Consider the following 16,100-nt stretch of genomic DNA (forward strand, 5'->3'; position numbering starts at 1 on the left):
TTGATGAAAGATTAATAGTGACCAAGTTATGAGGATTTCTAGACCTCCTATTTTTAAAAGGATAATGGTTCTTTAGCTGGTTGTAAGAGGAATTGAGTGGATGAATCCTATTATTATATAAAACAGTTATATTATATATGGGTTGAGGTTGTGATGAACAATAGTATGCTGACAAAGGGGATTTCCTTTGGGAATTAGTTGCACAACAGTTGGGATTCTGTGAGGTAATTGAGCAGCAGGGGGAGCTGGTGAGATAACCGCGCGGCTCCTTAGTAGCAGAAGAAGAAGCTGGAGGAGCGCTTTGTTGTGAAAACAGTCAGTCACGTGGTAATGTCTGAACGACATATCTGATATTTGCTGATAAAATCGAACTATCCATCCTGTTTGGGTGAGTTCCATCCAGACAATAAAAAGAAGTGCGGTTCCAGAAAAGATTAAAATTGTCAATAAAACTGCACTTTTGTGTCATGCATGCAGTTTGTAGCCAGGTGTTCATACCTAGAAGACGACTGAAGCGTTCTGTGCTTTGGGATAATCCTGGCAGAGGACCGCTGATGAAAACCGACTTTCCACATTGTTTTAAAAAATTTAAACAGGTCCATGAAATCCGCTTTGGTTTCTTCAGATTCCCGGCGGGAGATGTCATTACAGCCCACATGCACTATCAGACGGAAAACAGTTGTTGGAAGTGAGTCTAGTAAGCCCGGAAGTTTTTCCAAAATACCCCGAACTGTAGATCCAGGAAAACAGCGAGTGACAGCGTTGAAAAATCGGACATGTCTTATGATGCTGTCACCCACTATCAGGGCAGTGGGAGCAAATAGGGGGCGAGGTGGAGGCATGTGGGGCTCAGAGTTTGCCGAGTCCACATCACTTGGCTGGACAGGTGAAGCTTCCTTCATCTCTTCCTGCTGCGACAGGGAGCCGCTCCTCTGTGACTCCAGGGATGGGAGCCCCCCAGGGCAACGACGTAGTACGGCGTTTTTCAGGATCCTCCGCCGTGAGGAAGAGGTGGAGCTGCGTTGAGAAGTTACGGGAGACCTTCTGGAGATGGTGTTTTCTGTATCAATCTTGATTTGCCTCTCCACTCCTGGCCGGCGGGGGATCACAGTTGCCGAGGAATACGGATCCAGTTTTTGTGGAGCTGTTGAGGGCTTGGCCTCGTGCGTAACACCTGAGGGCTCGGCTTCATGCGTCACAGCTGACCACTTCGGATTCAGGGGAGGACGCTGTGGGGATTCCCCAGTCTGGATGTCATCCGCCAGCGCAGCAAAACGATTGACAAGGTTCAATCCAGGAGCCTGAGTTGAGAGGGAACGGCTTGGACCTTTTTGATAGCCACGTACAACCACCTCCGACCATGTTGACGCCGCATTTGGAGTTGAGCAGGACGCCGTTTTCTCGGGATTCCAAGGCAGTGTGTCCTGGAGGGTTTGGTTTAGCGTGGCTAGCCGGTGGGATTGACTACCCGCTAGATCCATGTAGTTCTGCAACAAGGAATCCTTTTGTCGCAATTCCTCGGAGAGTCGGCGGATGTCTTCTAACAGGTTAGCGATTTTTTTATTCGCTTTCAGTAGCATATTGCTGTTAACTTCTAAACCTGCACTGTGTACTGACTGGTTGAGCGTGGCAGCAGCCATGTTGGAGATGAGAAGTGTTTGCATATGGTAGTATCACCATCTACCAATGAGTTCTTCATATAACCCTTGTCACTTTGGGAGTTGGGTCATTTAGACCCACTAGACAGTGCTTTGAACCTTTTTTCTTCAATGATTTGTGATCTTCACTGGTGTCCATGGATTACATGAAATCTTTCCACCTTTATCCACTTTTGTGATGGTAGGGAGAGCACATCAATGTAAGGGTGGGGTCATCTAAGATAGCATAAGGGATAAATATGTAAGTCGTAACAATAACTCATGTTATTTTTGCAGCAGTCATTGGAAGAACCTCAGCAGCTGGAACTGCTCTCCCCAGCAGAGGATCTGGATGAAAACTGAGATGGAAGCCCTAGGACTGTAGCCTGGGTCTCGACCTGTGAGACATGCAATGAGTATGATTTCCTTGAACCCACCTCAGAACTTCATTTACTGTAAAACTTTTGGAGACCCAGAACCTGCTCGGGGGGGATGGGCTGCCCATCTGCACCTGGGGCTGGGATCACTCCTTCCCTGGCTCTGGGCCACGGTCGCTTTAGGTGACACCTACCATGGCTGCGGGGTCTGGGGGGTTGCGGGGGGCTTTTGGCCCCGTCCTTAAGGGGGCTGCCTAGGAGGGGGGGAAGGGTCCACCTTCGGTACGAGAGTTTGGAGGTTTGATGGGTTGGGGTCTCCTCTGAGGCAATCAGTGGTCTGGGGCGGGGGCCTGGGCTTGCTCCGGGGGGCTGGTGCTTTCTGGCTCCTCTCTCTCTCTGTGTGGGGTGGGTGGTGTGGGGCCTGGATGGTTAGTGCTTTGGGGGATGGGACCCTTGAGCTGAGGAGACCTGAGCCCTATGCTGGGGGGGCTGTTTAACTACCAGGGGACAGTCTACCAGCTGTCCGATTTACCTACTTCCTCACATAATCTCTTATTAGGGTGATGGGGGGGGGGTTCAGCCTGCGATGCACCTTGGGGGGAGGAGATACTTGACAATGTTCCCTCTCTCATGTTTACTGTATGGAATAGCCCCCCCCCCTCTCTCGGTTTTAATTGCACCTTAGACATGTAGGACCCTTGGTAGGGGGGGCTGCCTGGACATCACTGTGAGTAATCAAGAGATGTCCTCTCAGTGCCCTACCCGCCAATTTCAACTGCACCCCCTTAGTACACACACTGTTTACCCCACAAAATATACACTCCAACACAAACACACACACATGCATTTCACAAGGAAGGTGGGACCTCGGACCATCTGTCCCCTACCCCATCCGCCATTATTTACCAACTATTGTAGATATTTTTATTACGTGTCTTTTCTGTCGTTTAGTTGGTGTCAATATTTGACATAGAAACCGCAGGTAATGCAGTAAAACAGCTGCACTTCAGGACATCATAAATAAATTATAGACCATTTTTTATGAATGGATTGAGGTTTTTTGGAGGATTTCTGCTGTTGGTTTTGCACAAAATTAGGGAAATGCCAAATATTTTTGGAGTAATCCCACTGATGTGTTCCATAATATAGTTTGTAATGTTTTATAAGACCTAAAAATAGTATTCACACTAAGTTTTTTTTTAGATCCAATCAGACACACTCAGGACATCACACACCAAGAAATTATTGCTAAAAACGATGCAGGAGTCCAGCTCTAAAAAATGATAAAAGAGCAAAGAAAGCGGAATTATTTGATTTGTAATTTCTTGTTAACAATATTTTCAGACTTTGTTTGTTTTGTTCTGCAGCATGTTCATATTTGTATAATTTTGACAGAATATATTTTCATGGAGAGCAAAATATTATATGTTATTTAATTTGTGCTATCCTAGCCACTTTACCATTGGGAGTTGGGTCATCTAGACCCACTAGACAGTGCTCTGAACCTTTTTTCTTCAGTGATTTGTGATCTTCACTGGTGTCCATGGATTACATGAAATCTTTCCACCTTTATCCACCTTTGTCATGGTAGGGAGAACACGTCAATGTAAGGGTGGGGTCATCTGAGATAGCACAAGGGTTACGGTTTAACTTGAGTTATTCTGGATTAATGTTCCTGTCTGTTTTAATTCATATTTATCTTCAAAAAGTTCAGTATTAAACGTTTAAAAGTTTAGCTTTAGTGTGTTCAGTAAATGTTTATCTTCTTCGGCCCAAAACCTAAAGCGTGTTTTTAATTTAGGCCCCTGTGTGACCGAGTTTGACCCCCCTGTAATACGAGTTTATAAGTTAGTGTAGAACCGCCACTGGCCTGAAACCTGTGAACTGCTGTCCCTGCAGCTCCTCCTGTCCCCTGTCACACGCGGCTCGTGTGTGTGAGAGAAGGATAGGGGAGGGGTAGTGGGTATGAAGGTAAATATGTTCCAAAAAGAACGCACTTTTAGATTTGATGTAAGAACTTGTAATATAGAATGTGAGAACTTGCACACTAAAAATGTGCATCTGTGTGTAAAAATCTTCTGCTGTAAAGTTTGACAAACTAAATTACAACATTTGAATGTGTTCACTTAGAGTTACAACTTCAAATCTGTGATTACAACTGCTCAAATGTGCTTCTGCGTGTGCTGGAATCTGCTGGTGCCCTCGGACTTATGACACATTCCTTGCGAGAAACTTGTGTCAAAACTGATCTGTGTCCGATAATGGAACTAGGGGGGTAGAGGGAGGGTTAGAGGAGGCGGAGTCAACCAAATCAGAGTGCAGGACTCGGAGAACTTGGTAAAGTTAGAAAGAGCTTCACAGATTTGGACTACTTGCCACAATAACTCTTCTGATAAATGTTTAAATTTGACAGAGTATCTCAATCTTTTTGTATTAACAGAGAGTGAACTACAAATGTATTTCTAAAGAAAAAATCTGTTTTTTTGTGCATTTTAATGAGAAATGATCTCTTCGTGCTTTAAATGCAGACATGTAGTGGGATGGCTGCCAACGGACCGTCAACAGGAAGATCATCTTTGTTGTAGCAGGACAATAGGGCCAGGGCTATTGAGCAACTTTATTATAAAATATATGTAATAACATTTGAAAAAAAGTATTTGATTTTGGATGGGGGGGTTAGGGGGGGGTGCAAAACATTTTCTTTTTCCTAGAGGGGAACTTGCAAAAAATAATTGAGAAGCACTGCACTAACTGAAGGCAAAATTTACACATTACAGCTCTGTTGGCTGAATTTAGCACTGCTGCACACCAAACCTTGGTTTGCTTCCCAGAGGAGGCAAAACCGCTAAAAAGATAATAATCTCAAATCCACCCATCACACTGCCTCTCTGGGTCTCCCTCTGCCTTGACAATACAGGGTTGCATCAGAAGGAGCATCTAGCACACAAACTCTCTGCCAAACCACCTGTGTGAATCAGTGGAATAAGCTTAAAGCTTATTTTAGATTCTTCTGCTGCACATCAATATCTAGTTACAATTCAGAGACAACATCCTCAAAGCACATTATACAAATTCATTTACATGTATAGATTCTTTAACATTTGTTTCTTCACCAATGTTGTCATGTTTACATTTCATAGTAGGAGCATTAACCCACTGTTCGCCTTCCAAGGACCGACCCACAATGGCTCTTTTCAGAGCCACCCAAAAACCTTGCAGAGCTTGATTCTTTCTTTTTCACAGTTTTTACTCAAAACCTTTAAAGTACTACATTAGTTGAAAAGGTAAGAGATTAAAACAGGTTAAATAGTCCATTTGGACTGGAGCAGAACTGCCCTTTTCCTCATAAAATCATACTGCTATAGGTGCAGGACGCTGCTCAGTAGCATAAAGTCGCAATGGATTACTGGGTTGGCCGTCATGTGACATACGACGTGACACACATGCACCATTACTATGCACCGAGTCTTGCCCGTCTTGCTGAGTGAAGTAATGAGAAGGTCCAAACAGGCACGCAAAGAATAACAAAAGGGGACACAATGTTTTACAATCAACCGCAAAAATGATGACAGCAATATTTTATGATGGGGAGGAGTCAGCTTGTGCAGGTTAGTAATCACATTCTAATATAAAGAAATCAGGCTGGGAAGTATGAAGTGGGTGCTAAAGTGGATGCTAGCATGCTAGTTTGGGTCATCGATTTATATTTTTATTAAGAAAGTGACTATTCGCACATAATTTTCTTAATATTTTGGCCACATGGACCCGGAGGAATGGTTTAGGTTAGGATTCATTTTAGGGTCGGGGTTAAACACACCAAATGGTTCCTGAGCGCTGCTGTGTCTGCAGCTCACCGCTCTCCCAGGGAATGGGCCAAATGTGGAGAACAAATGTCACACATGTAGGTGTGTGACAACTTATGGGACTTTAATTTTGAATACGTGCAACCAACAACAAAATTCAACCTCGGACGCACTTACCACATGTATTATGTGCGGTCAACATGAATTTCTAACAGATATAAATATGTGCCAATAACATCAGCCCCTTCCACCCTTACCACCTGCCTCTACGCGCCACCCGCCATCACTCGCTGTGATGTCATTGTTTTGTTTTTTGTTTTGTTTTTCTTGGGGGGGGTCATTCACTTTGCCAGAAATACATTTTTACCGAGTACTAGGTGTGTCATGCGTGCGGTAAGTGTTTTGTGAAGTATTCGTAAGTATAATGTAAGTTATATGCACATGTGACGTACAGGTGACGCTGTTGTACAGTGTCCTTACGCCACACTCTAGAATAGTGGTAAGTAATGTGCGGGTAATGCCCCTTACTGACCCCGCATGAATGGACACGCATGTGCATGTATTACATAAATGTCCATTAGACCCCATAGGATGCCTACACAATTTCTAACAGCCAGGCTGAATGCAAGGACCGTGCACTTATCACATTAACCGCACTAACGTGCTCCCTGCGCAGTGCCCAGGTGTGGGGGAGGTGAAAAAATGAAAAAATCGGTACCATACACCTGCATCTCACCTATCTCCCCCCTACTTTACCCTTTTGTGTTGCATGTTGGTCTCTATGTCCTGCTTAAGAACCAAATGTATTAAGCATTGAATCATATAAATAAAAGATGTAAACAAAGAAAGGGTTTAGAGCTCTCTTTTAACTAATGCTTCTTAAATAAAAATGAATAAAGTAAAATAAGATTAAAAAAACTATAAAGTTTGTTTTGTCTCCTGTGTGTTTTGTGTAGTCTATTATGATAAATTAATGATAAAAGGTCTGCATGAAAACAATATGTATTAATTTACATTTTATTTTATATTTTTCTTGTTAACACAAGAAAGAAATAATTCAGTTGATCCGATAGAGAATAAATAAATCTAAAATTACGTCCTGGTGTTTTTATTGTTGCATCAGAGCAGAAACACGTTCTCTCTCACGCTTTCGGCACGGCTTAACGTATGAAGTTAGACTTCTTGCTAAAGTATTGTTCATCTGTAAGAAAGTTTTGTATTTGTAGCAGGAGATTTGTGTGTCTGTAAAAAGATTCTGTACCTTTGGAAAAAAAATTTAATCAATAACTAATAGGCTAATCAAGAAGATTCTAAATATCCTTTCAAGGAACTTTTTAAAATAATTTTTATGTTTGGTGTATTTAATATCTATGAAAATGATTGCAAAATGTACTTTTTAATATCTTACAAACTATGTTTCGTATATAGGAAAATACATTTTTGTTTGGGCTGAGTGTGATTCCCCTGTAGTTTGAACACACCCCTATCTGCCAGTCAAGTGGTGCAGTTCCTGACTGCCACGCGATGCTGCAGAGATGTGTCATCCAAGACACTCCAACAGCATCCATAGACTTGAGGTACTCAAGGGTGAGCTCATTGACCACCTCAATGACTTCAGCCTGGGTGATGGAAAAGCCTCACCCCAAAGTCTTCATCCTGTGCTTCCTGAAAAGAAGGCTTGTCGGTGGGACTGACAAAGTCCCCTGTCGAATTTAACAGCTCCCCACCTGCACGGAAAACGGTGCCTGCAGAGAACTGCTTTCCACTTCTGAGGCACTCACTTGACGGGTGTCCCAAGTCTTTCCGGCCTCCAGTGAATCCAACTTACCACCAGGTAGTGATCAGTGGACAGCTGTGCCCTTCTCTTTACTATGACGAGGACAGAAGTCCAACAACAAAACACCTCTCGGGTTCAGATCAGGAAGGCCATTGCTACCAATCACGCTCCTCCAGGTGCCACTGTCATAGCCCACGTGGGCATTGAAGTCCCCCAGGAGGACAATTGAGTTACCCATTAGGGCACTTCTCCAATTGAAAGCAGGACATGGCCATCATCAAACCTCAGTGGCCTAATGGAGAAGGCACTGGCCTTCTAAGACAGGGATTAGTGATTCAAGTGACCTCTGAGGTGATTGAGTTTCAGCTGGACTATGCTTAAAACTCAAAGAATTGGTCATCATCTCAATAATATTGATGATTAAACAAGCTCTTCAGCATTTACCACACCTTATTGCGACTGTGAGTGCCATCACCAAACTTCTTTTGTTATCAGACATGTGTTGTGTTTTTCACACACCTGCGGGGTATTCCAGGAAGCAGGTTATGCTAGCTCCCACGGTAAGTTTGAGGCTAAGGAAGTTGATAACCTCAGCTTTCGGTTCCAGAAATGGAGGTGTGTTTCAGGGTATGTCAAGTTGCCATGGCAACTCATTCTCTAAACATAACCTGGTCCGGAGCAGGTTTAGTTGAAGCTTAGTTTGTTTTCAGAGAGGTGAAGCAGCATGGCGTGTCCATTTGAAGATAATTTAGTGGATAAGAAGCTCAAATAATACTTTTTCCACCGTGAGAAGGTGATAAGACCACATTCGGATGTTGGAAAGATAAACTTTGTTGATCTAACTTAATTATTTGCTTCAGTTAAGATAATTAAAAATCATTTTTTTGTTAAGTCAGTTTAAAAATAACACATAGTTTTCAGACAGTTATTTTACTTTCATTCAAATTAATTCAATTAAGTAGATGTAACTTTGGTGCTGCTGTTAGAGTGGCACCGCAAGGGATTCTGGGATACCATTCCCTTTGCCTGTCTGGACGGATTTGGGTTCAAGTGTGGGTTTTTACCAAATGTGTTTAGTTGTTTAGCTGTTTTACTGTGTTTTACCATGTTTTGCCGAGTTATTTTGTCCTACTTTGCTCAAGTCTCTGCACCATGAGTAAGAGGGAGGGAGAAGATATCGAGTTTATATAGCACCCCTACACCCATGTGAAGTAATGACAATATTGGATAATTCTAAAATGGATGAACTCTCCATTCACATAAAATTTTGTTCTTTTTATTGTTATAAAAATGAGTATATCTGCCGGCTCAAACTTAGACATATGAGAGTTCAAGAATTATAATTCATTAAGATGGAAAAAATATTAATTGAATTGGATTGAATATGACATTTAGTTAAATAAATATGTAAATTTGAGTTGAATAAACACTAAGTTTTATAGACGAAAGAAATTAGGTTGAATAAATTTAACTCAATTACTTGTTACCAATAGAAGTAATTCATTTAAGTTGGCAAAATTGGATAAAATATATATATATATATACCGACATACCCAGAGTAAGCAAGTTCAGGCGGATTTCAGCCAGAGTTCAGGCTTAAAGTCAGGCTAGTTTAAACATGCTTCCTGGAATACCCTCCTGTGTTTCTACGGACTTTTTCAGTTTTCTTCAGGGTCGTCATCAGATGGTAGCGTGTGATGTATATAAAAACAATTGACTGTGACTGAGGCGGAGTCACCTGTCAAAGTTTGACAGTGAAAATGAATTTCGGGCATATAGAAGGACACCCCCACCAGACGAAGACATCATGGCGAACGAGACCGTAAAAAACATGAATGGGCTGAAAATCGCTTATGGAGCCAAAAATAAATTTTTTTAAATACATAAATGAATCCAAAACACACTTATCGGGGATATCTAAAGATATTTTTGAAATTCTTATTGGATGGCCAAACGACCTACGGCTTGGCAGCCCTTTCGTGGCAAAGTTTGAGATTTGGCGATTTTCACTTTTTATCTGTATCAGTGGACTGGCAGAAAGGGGGGGTGGTTCCCCTTTTTAAGAAAGGTGTGTTCCAACTACAGGGGAATCACACTCCTCAGCCTCCCTGGGAAAGTCTATGGCAGGGTACAGGAGAACATTAAGGGTTTGTCCGAATTCCTTCAGTACTCACTATATGGTGCATTGGCCATTTTGCAGTGCTGTCCGAATTTACAAATACAAAATTGAGTGCCTTAGAAATCTCCCAGAAGTCTCGGCGACAAAACAGTGTGCATCAATGCTCACTACATTGGCGAATATAAACCACAATGCATTGCGTTTGAACAATTTTTGTTGAAAAAAAAAGTGTTTTAATGTATTTTTTTAAATAAACCATCAACGTTTTCATCATCAGAACACAGTAAATTCCTAAATAATCATCGTAAAACACTCATATTGCTTAGATTTTGGCTTTGTGAGATTGGTATGGTCATATTAAAAGAAAAAGTAGTGAGAATGGTGTCCCAATTACTTTTAAAATCCAGGGCATTAGATATTCCAGCACTATATAGTTTTTTAGTAGTTAGGGAGTACACTGACTATGACTTGGCGGCCATTTTCTGGCAAAATCCTAGATTTGGGCTACATCTGAATTCCAACCATAATCCCTAATTACTACAGCAAATTGATATGAGCGTTTTACGATGATTATTTATGAATCCACTGTGATCTGATGATGAAAATGCTGATAGTGTCTTAAAAATTGTTCAAACGCGATACATTGTGGTCTATTTCCACGTTTTTCCAAAGAATTTGAGCGATTTACACAAACCTTTACACACGACGCCAGCTTGAGTCTACAACCATCCGTGGAGTTTTGGCGTTTGACCTCAGGAAGGCTCTGCCATCTTGACTTCTCAATAAAAACACCTTTAGTACCAGCTAAAAAGTCCCAAAGTTTCCTTTGGCTGACTCTTCTGAAACTTACGATCTGTTTGGTATCCTCAGGCGACCAAAACATATTTGTTGCTATGGTGATAAAAGCAACAGAAAGCCGCCATTTTATTATTTTTTTACGGCCATACAACGTGGCTGTAAATCAGTTTAGTTTCTGTCATTTCAAGTGTTGGTTTACTTGTTTCAGTTAAATTACATCAGAGATCAATGCTATGATGGGGTTATGATGAGGAGCTGCTTTCAGAAACCTAAGGAACAGAATCCAATGAATCAATCTAAAGGCCTTGTGTGTGCACTGGCAGGAACATTGTCTCAAGATGCTGCTGGTGGAGTGTGCAACATTCAAAACTAAAACCGAACTACAAAAAGAAACTGCGTTTAACACTTGAAGGTCCTTCCTGCTCTTAATTTTCAGTTATACGGATGATGCGTGGTTTTATTTATCCATTAAATCTGACCAGAAAGACCATATAGAGAAACTTAATGCCTGCACCAGAGACATCAAGACCTGGAAGTCAAGTAATTACCTCTAGGAAAAACTGAGGTCATTTTTATTTTTCTATTTTCTTGTTTGCCATTATTTTTAGGCCTCGGTCACCGTACCAAACATCTAAAACAACATCTAAGATCCAAACTCAATGTGTCATTTGAGAGTTTGGAGGTCAACCTAAATGTGCATTTAGGAGACTCAATCTGAACTCCTGTTAATGCAGAGGAATCTGCCACCTAGTGGTTAAAGAGTTCCTGTAAACTTAACAATTCAAGCCCTGGTTCAGCTACAATTCAGCTGGTGTTGAGCCCGCTTTGTGACAAATACATTTGCAGACAATTGAAAGATTGCATACAGTTCAGTTAAATGCCTTTAATTTAAAAAAGAAAATCATAAAAAAATACATTTTATCTGAATACAAAAATACATTTGACGACAAGTTTGCCATATTTATGTAAATTAGTAAATATCAATATCAGTCCAGGCTACAGGGTAAAATAAAGCTGTAGGTTATGTTTATTTAAAATGCAGGGGGGAAAAAAGATTCTACAAACTTGGAGCCAAAATAATTTGACAACTGCAGAAAGATTAACGCACCAGCTTAGAAATCTACATGAAATCTTTAAAGAAACAAACATTTTCAGAGCTGCAAATCTACAAGGTTTTCTTAAAGTGTAACAGGATTTCCTGTCTGCCGCCAAAGACTGGAATTAGTCTTGAACTGTAGTAAGAGTCGTGTAGGTGAGAAAGCTCAGCTAAAGTATCACAGTAAACCTCACATTGAAGTCGTTATGCTACCCCTCATTTGATTTGAACCACTTTAATTCACAAGTCCCAAGGCAAAAATCAGTTTATCCATTTTAGGTCAGAAACCAAATGAAAATACATTCTAATGCAATATCTGCTCATTGTGCAGTGGCTATAAAGTAAAGGGAGCAGAACTGGAGCAGCCAGTGTCACAGGTGTCGGTGCAGGTACATGACCGCTCCTGAATCCTCCAACCTTTTCAAGGCTCGGCCTTCACGACTGACATCATGTGGAGAGTTCTGCAAGAACAGATTTAAAAAAAAACAACAACAATCTTTTGTTCAAATCAGAGATCACATTTTTAACTGTTTTAGTCAACTCCACTCACCTTCATAGATTTCATAGTATGGTATCCATAGTAATGGATGGGTTGCCGCTTGTCACTCTTTGGGGGATAACCAAAACCAGCAATGTGGACCATGTCACAGTAATTGAGAGCCACAAACACAGCAAGAAGCCCTGTGGTGGGATGAAAATGGTTCTGCGAGAAACAGCAGAGGACAGCAGGTTAAAGTGTTTGATTTAAAGACTGTAAATTCACATGTTTAGGTGCTCATATATAATACCAAATATTCAACCAAAGTGCTTAGGTTAGATTTGATTGGAGGGAAAAAAGGAGTAAAATTGTCCAACAACCAAACTGTTTACTGTACATACTTCAAATGTCCACTAGATGGAAGTGAAAGTAAAAGGCTTAAAGTCCTACTCCAGTCATCTTCTGATTTAATTCCATTGTTTTCAATGGTCTTTTAATTATTTAATTTGGATCACTTTGTCTGCAAGTGGATGCATCAGAATGGAGGAACGCTGGCTGTAGCACCTACATCACAGCTACAAGCTTTTTCCATCACCATTTTTTCATCTGCTCCTGATTTGCAACGATTTCAAGCTTAATATTCTTTACACATGTCCTCCATTAGAAAAATGCTGCAAGAACAGGTTTAAAACACCCCAAAGTCCGGATTTTTTCTTATGCGGGTCTTTCAAATGTAATATTAAAGAAAATAAAAATCTGGATCACATTTCAGACAAAAGATGATTCGTTCAATTGCAATATTTATTTTTATATTTTTAATGTTAAGGTATTTGCAATGTATTTATAAAAAAAATAATCCAACTCTGTAAGCAAGAACTACAAAACCAAAAAAAAACAAATCTAAATTGATGATACCGTCAACATGTAACCTCTGAATGCTCAAACAATCCTGTGCAAATATTCCAATTAGGATGTCTTCTGACAAGGAAACAATTGATTTATTCTTAGCAGCAACCAGAGAAGTGGAAACATTGGTGTCCTGACCAAGTGAAAGATCACTGTGTAACATTCATTAGTATAGTGCATTTGGAATGTGGAAAAGTGACATGCAGTCAAACAGACTTTGAGAGAAATGCTGAAATCTGAAGCGCAGACTTGATTACTGGCTGCTTAATTCCAGCTGACCGCCGTCCTTCAGCTGCTTCTGCTAGTCAGGACTACAGCAGGTTTTAGTTATGTCCAAAATCCTTCACTACTCCCTAACTAAGAGCTATGTAGTGTGGGACTATCTTGTACCCTTGATTATAAGAGGAATTTGGACACCAAACCAACTTTTTTTTGTTTTTTTTAATGCTATTCGCTATTAAAAGCTACACCATCACTTTTGCCGGATAATTTTTACTCGATTTAATATTCCCAATAGAAAGTATTTGTCATAGAAACCAGATCAAAACATGACAATTAAGTGGTTTTCTTTTTTTCAGCTGTGGTATGTGTAAAAAAAAAAAAAAACATGCTAAAAAATTACTGGAAAAAAATTAAGAATTTGAGAACAAATAAATTCCTTTAAAAAATAATAAAATGATACTGGAAACTTGGTCTTTGGTCCACCCATTCCTGGGACATGTGACACTTCCCTTGCAAGGTCCTGGAGTGGCTATTCAGGCTCCAGATCTCAACCCCATGAATCTTTGGAGGAGTTGAAAGTAGAGCCCTGCGCGGGACTATTTTTCTCATCTCGCTCCCGCCCGCACCCGCCGAATTTCTGACCAATCCCGCCCGCTCCCGCAATATGCATGTCCACTCCCGCCCGCTCCCGCAATATGCATGTCCACTCCCGCCCGCAACCGCAAAACTCAGTGAATTAATTCCCGCACAGTAATAGAGATGCATTGATTTTGTATCGTCTCCCGTCCCACAGGAAAAAAACACGTATTTGTATTGATATTAAAGAGATTCATGTCCCTCCCCCAGACTCATCTTTTCATGCATTCCTCTTTTGTGTAATGTGCAACATCATCATTAAATATATTTTCACAAATCCTGTTCGGTAAAAAAGTGTGCGTATGTCTGCGCGCAGACAGACGGCCTGAAGCGCGCTGAACCAGCTGGTAAAGATGCAGGTCAAAGTCATTTGAATTTATGGGGGAAGAAAAACATTAATGGTTCAACAGAGCTGAAAATCTATGAATTAATTTTTTCCTGACGGAAAAATACTTTTTTTTTTTTAGCTTCAGCCTTTTCCCGTTTTTGCGCCTCAGTGGGGCATCGGCACGCAGATCTGAACACCATGCGTGTCTCACGATGAACCTCGTTTGAGGTTCTTTTCTGCTTCATCAATTGACATCATGTCCCTGTCAGGAAACCTCCGCTTCTTCCTTATCCCGCGCAGTGTTGCCAGATAGATTGACAGCTCTTTCATCCTTCTGCTGCGCTAGAGCGTTCCGACTAACGTGTTAACCAGCTATGACCGTATTTTGCGCTCTGTGCAAAATATACACTGGGAGCGCGGGGAAAATAACTCTAAGCTGCAGAGGATGTGAACAGGTGAACAGGTAGAGAGGAAAAGCAGGTAGAGAGGCGGGGGAGGGGCTTTGGCTTTAAACTCTGTCAGAGAGATTGAAACACGGGCGTCATATTGAAACGCAGCTTTCACTGGAGGACTTGAAGCAGAGACTTTCTCTGGGATGATTTTATGAACTCAAACATGGAAACATGATTACCAAATAGAACTATTCAAAATAATAAACCTGATCTCTCCACATTCTCTGTGTCTACCATGCATTGATAAACACATCGCTCCATGCAGCGATCAGACCAGAACTTTAGCTGATAGCTCCGCCCATACGCGACCGCGGTATCAGGCTTTAAAGAACACAATTTCTAAGAGGCGGGGCGGGGCGTTGCACACCCCCAACAACAGGTTAGATGACACAGGCCATTGGGCGTCTATACCTGGTGCCTTCACAGAGCTTCAGTACATAAGACTCCAACAGCCGCACAGCCTAACGTAGTCCGCTAATATATATTCATGAGATATTCATGGCAAAACTGATCCCGGAGTTTATTTTTTGCCGCCCGCTCCCGCCCGCAGTACAATTCAAACCACCCAATCCCGCGAGATTTGCGTTGGGTCCCGCGGGACCCACCGGGACCCAATCCCAATGCAGCCCTCTGGTTGAAAGCCCAGCAACAGCCCCAAAACATCACTGCTCTAGAGGAGAACTGGATGGAGGAATGGGCCAACAATACCAGCAATAGTTTGTAAAACCTTGTGAAGACTTACAGAAAATGTCTGACTGTTATATACCCTTTGTTGGCAATGACAGCAAAGTATTGAGTTGAATTTTTGTTTATTGACCAAATACTCATTTTCCACCATAGTTTACAAATTAATTCTTTAAAAATCAGACAGTGCTGATTTTCTAGATATCCTTTTCTCATTTTATCTCAGCTGAGGTAAACCTAAGGTGAAAAATCACAAGCCTCTCATCTTTTTAAGCAGCAGAATTTAAACAATTGACTACCGTAATTTCTGGATTATAAATCCCTACTTTTGTCACCCGCTTTCAATACTGCGGCTTATTCAATGATGCAATTTTTTTCTTTTTTATAATGCATTTTTTCTAACGGCCACTAGGGGTGCTCCAGCAGAAAGGGTAAGCGTGAGACGGGGAATACGGTATGTGTGCCGAGGAAGACGCAAGTTTAATCTAAATTCCTGCTTTCCTGCTGGCCCCCTACGTTGAACGTTCAAAGGGTTGACAGATTTGGTGTAGCCAATGATAGCTGCTTCAAAGAAAAAAAAGAAATCACTGCCTAATCACTGCTTACTGATGTCTGGTTCCAACACTGAATTGCAAAACATTGGCACTGGAATTGACTTCCTTTTGGTGGAGCAGGAAGTAAACTACTGTAAAGTACTGTTGTCTGCTATACAACCCCCCCCCCCCCCCCCCCCAACTCTCACCCAATCCAAAACAATAAAAAATAAAGATTAAAAAAAAGGTTAGAA

The 16,100-nt window shown here is 41.3% G+C and overlaps 1 protein-coding gene across 4 annotated transcripts in view; it reads right to left on the reverse strand.

The window, feature by feature from the left end:
- Positions 1-11,379: 11,379 nt before the first annotated feature.
- LOC101157876 (CMP-N-acetylneuraminate-beta-galactosamide-alpha-2,3-sialyltransferase 4) overlaps positions 11,380-16,100 on the reverse strand; it is a 43,859-nt gene continuing 39,138 nt past the window's right edge. For all 4 annotated transcript variants that reach the window (XM_023961430.2, XM_078929472.1, XM_023961429.2 and 1 more), the window contains 2 exons: positions 12,158-12,310; positions 11,380-12,068 (listed from right to left, as the gene is read on the reverse strand). In XM_023961430.2, the coding sequence (XP_023817198.1) occupies positions 11,979-12,068; positions 12,158-12,310 (243 nt within the window). In that variant the 3' untranslated portion in view covers positions 11,380-11,978. The remainder of the gene's footprint in view (positions 12,069-12,157; positions 12,311-16,100) is intronic.

This window comes from Oryzias latipes, chromosome 13 (genome assembly GCF_053564925.1).
Source record: "Oryzias latipes strain Hd-rR chromosome 13, Olatipes_Hd-rR_3.1".
Taxonomy (NCBI): Eukaryota; Metazoa; Chordata; class Actinopteri; order Beloniformes; family Adrianichthyidae; genus Oryzias; species Oryzias latipes.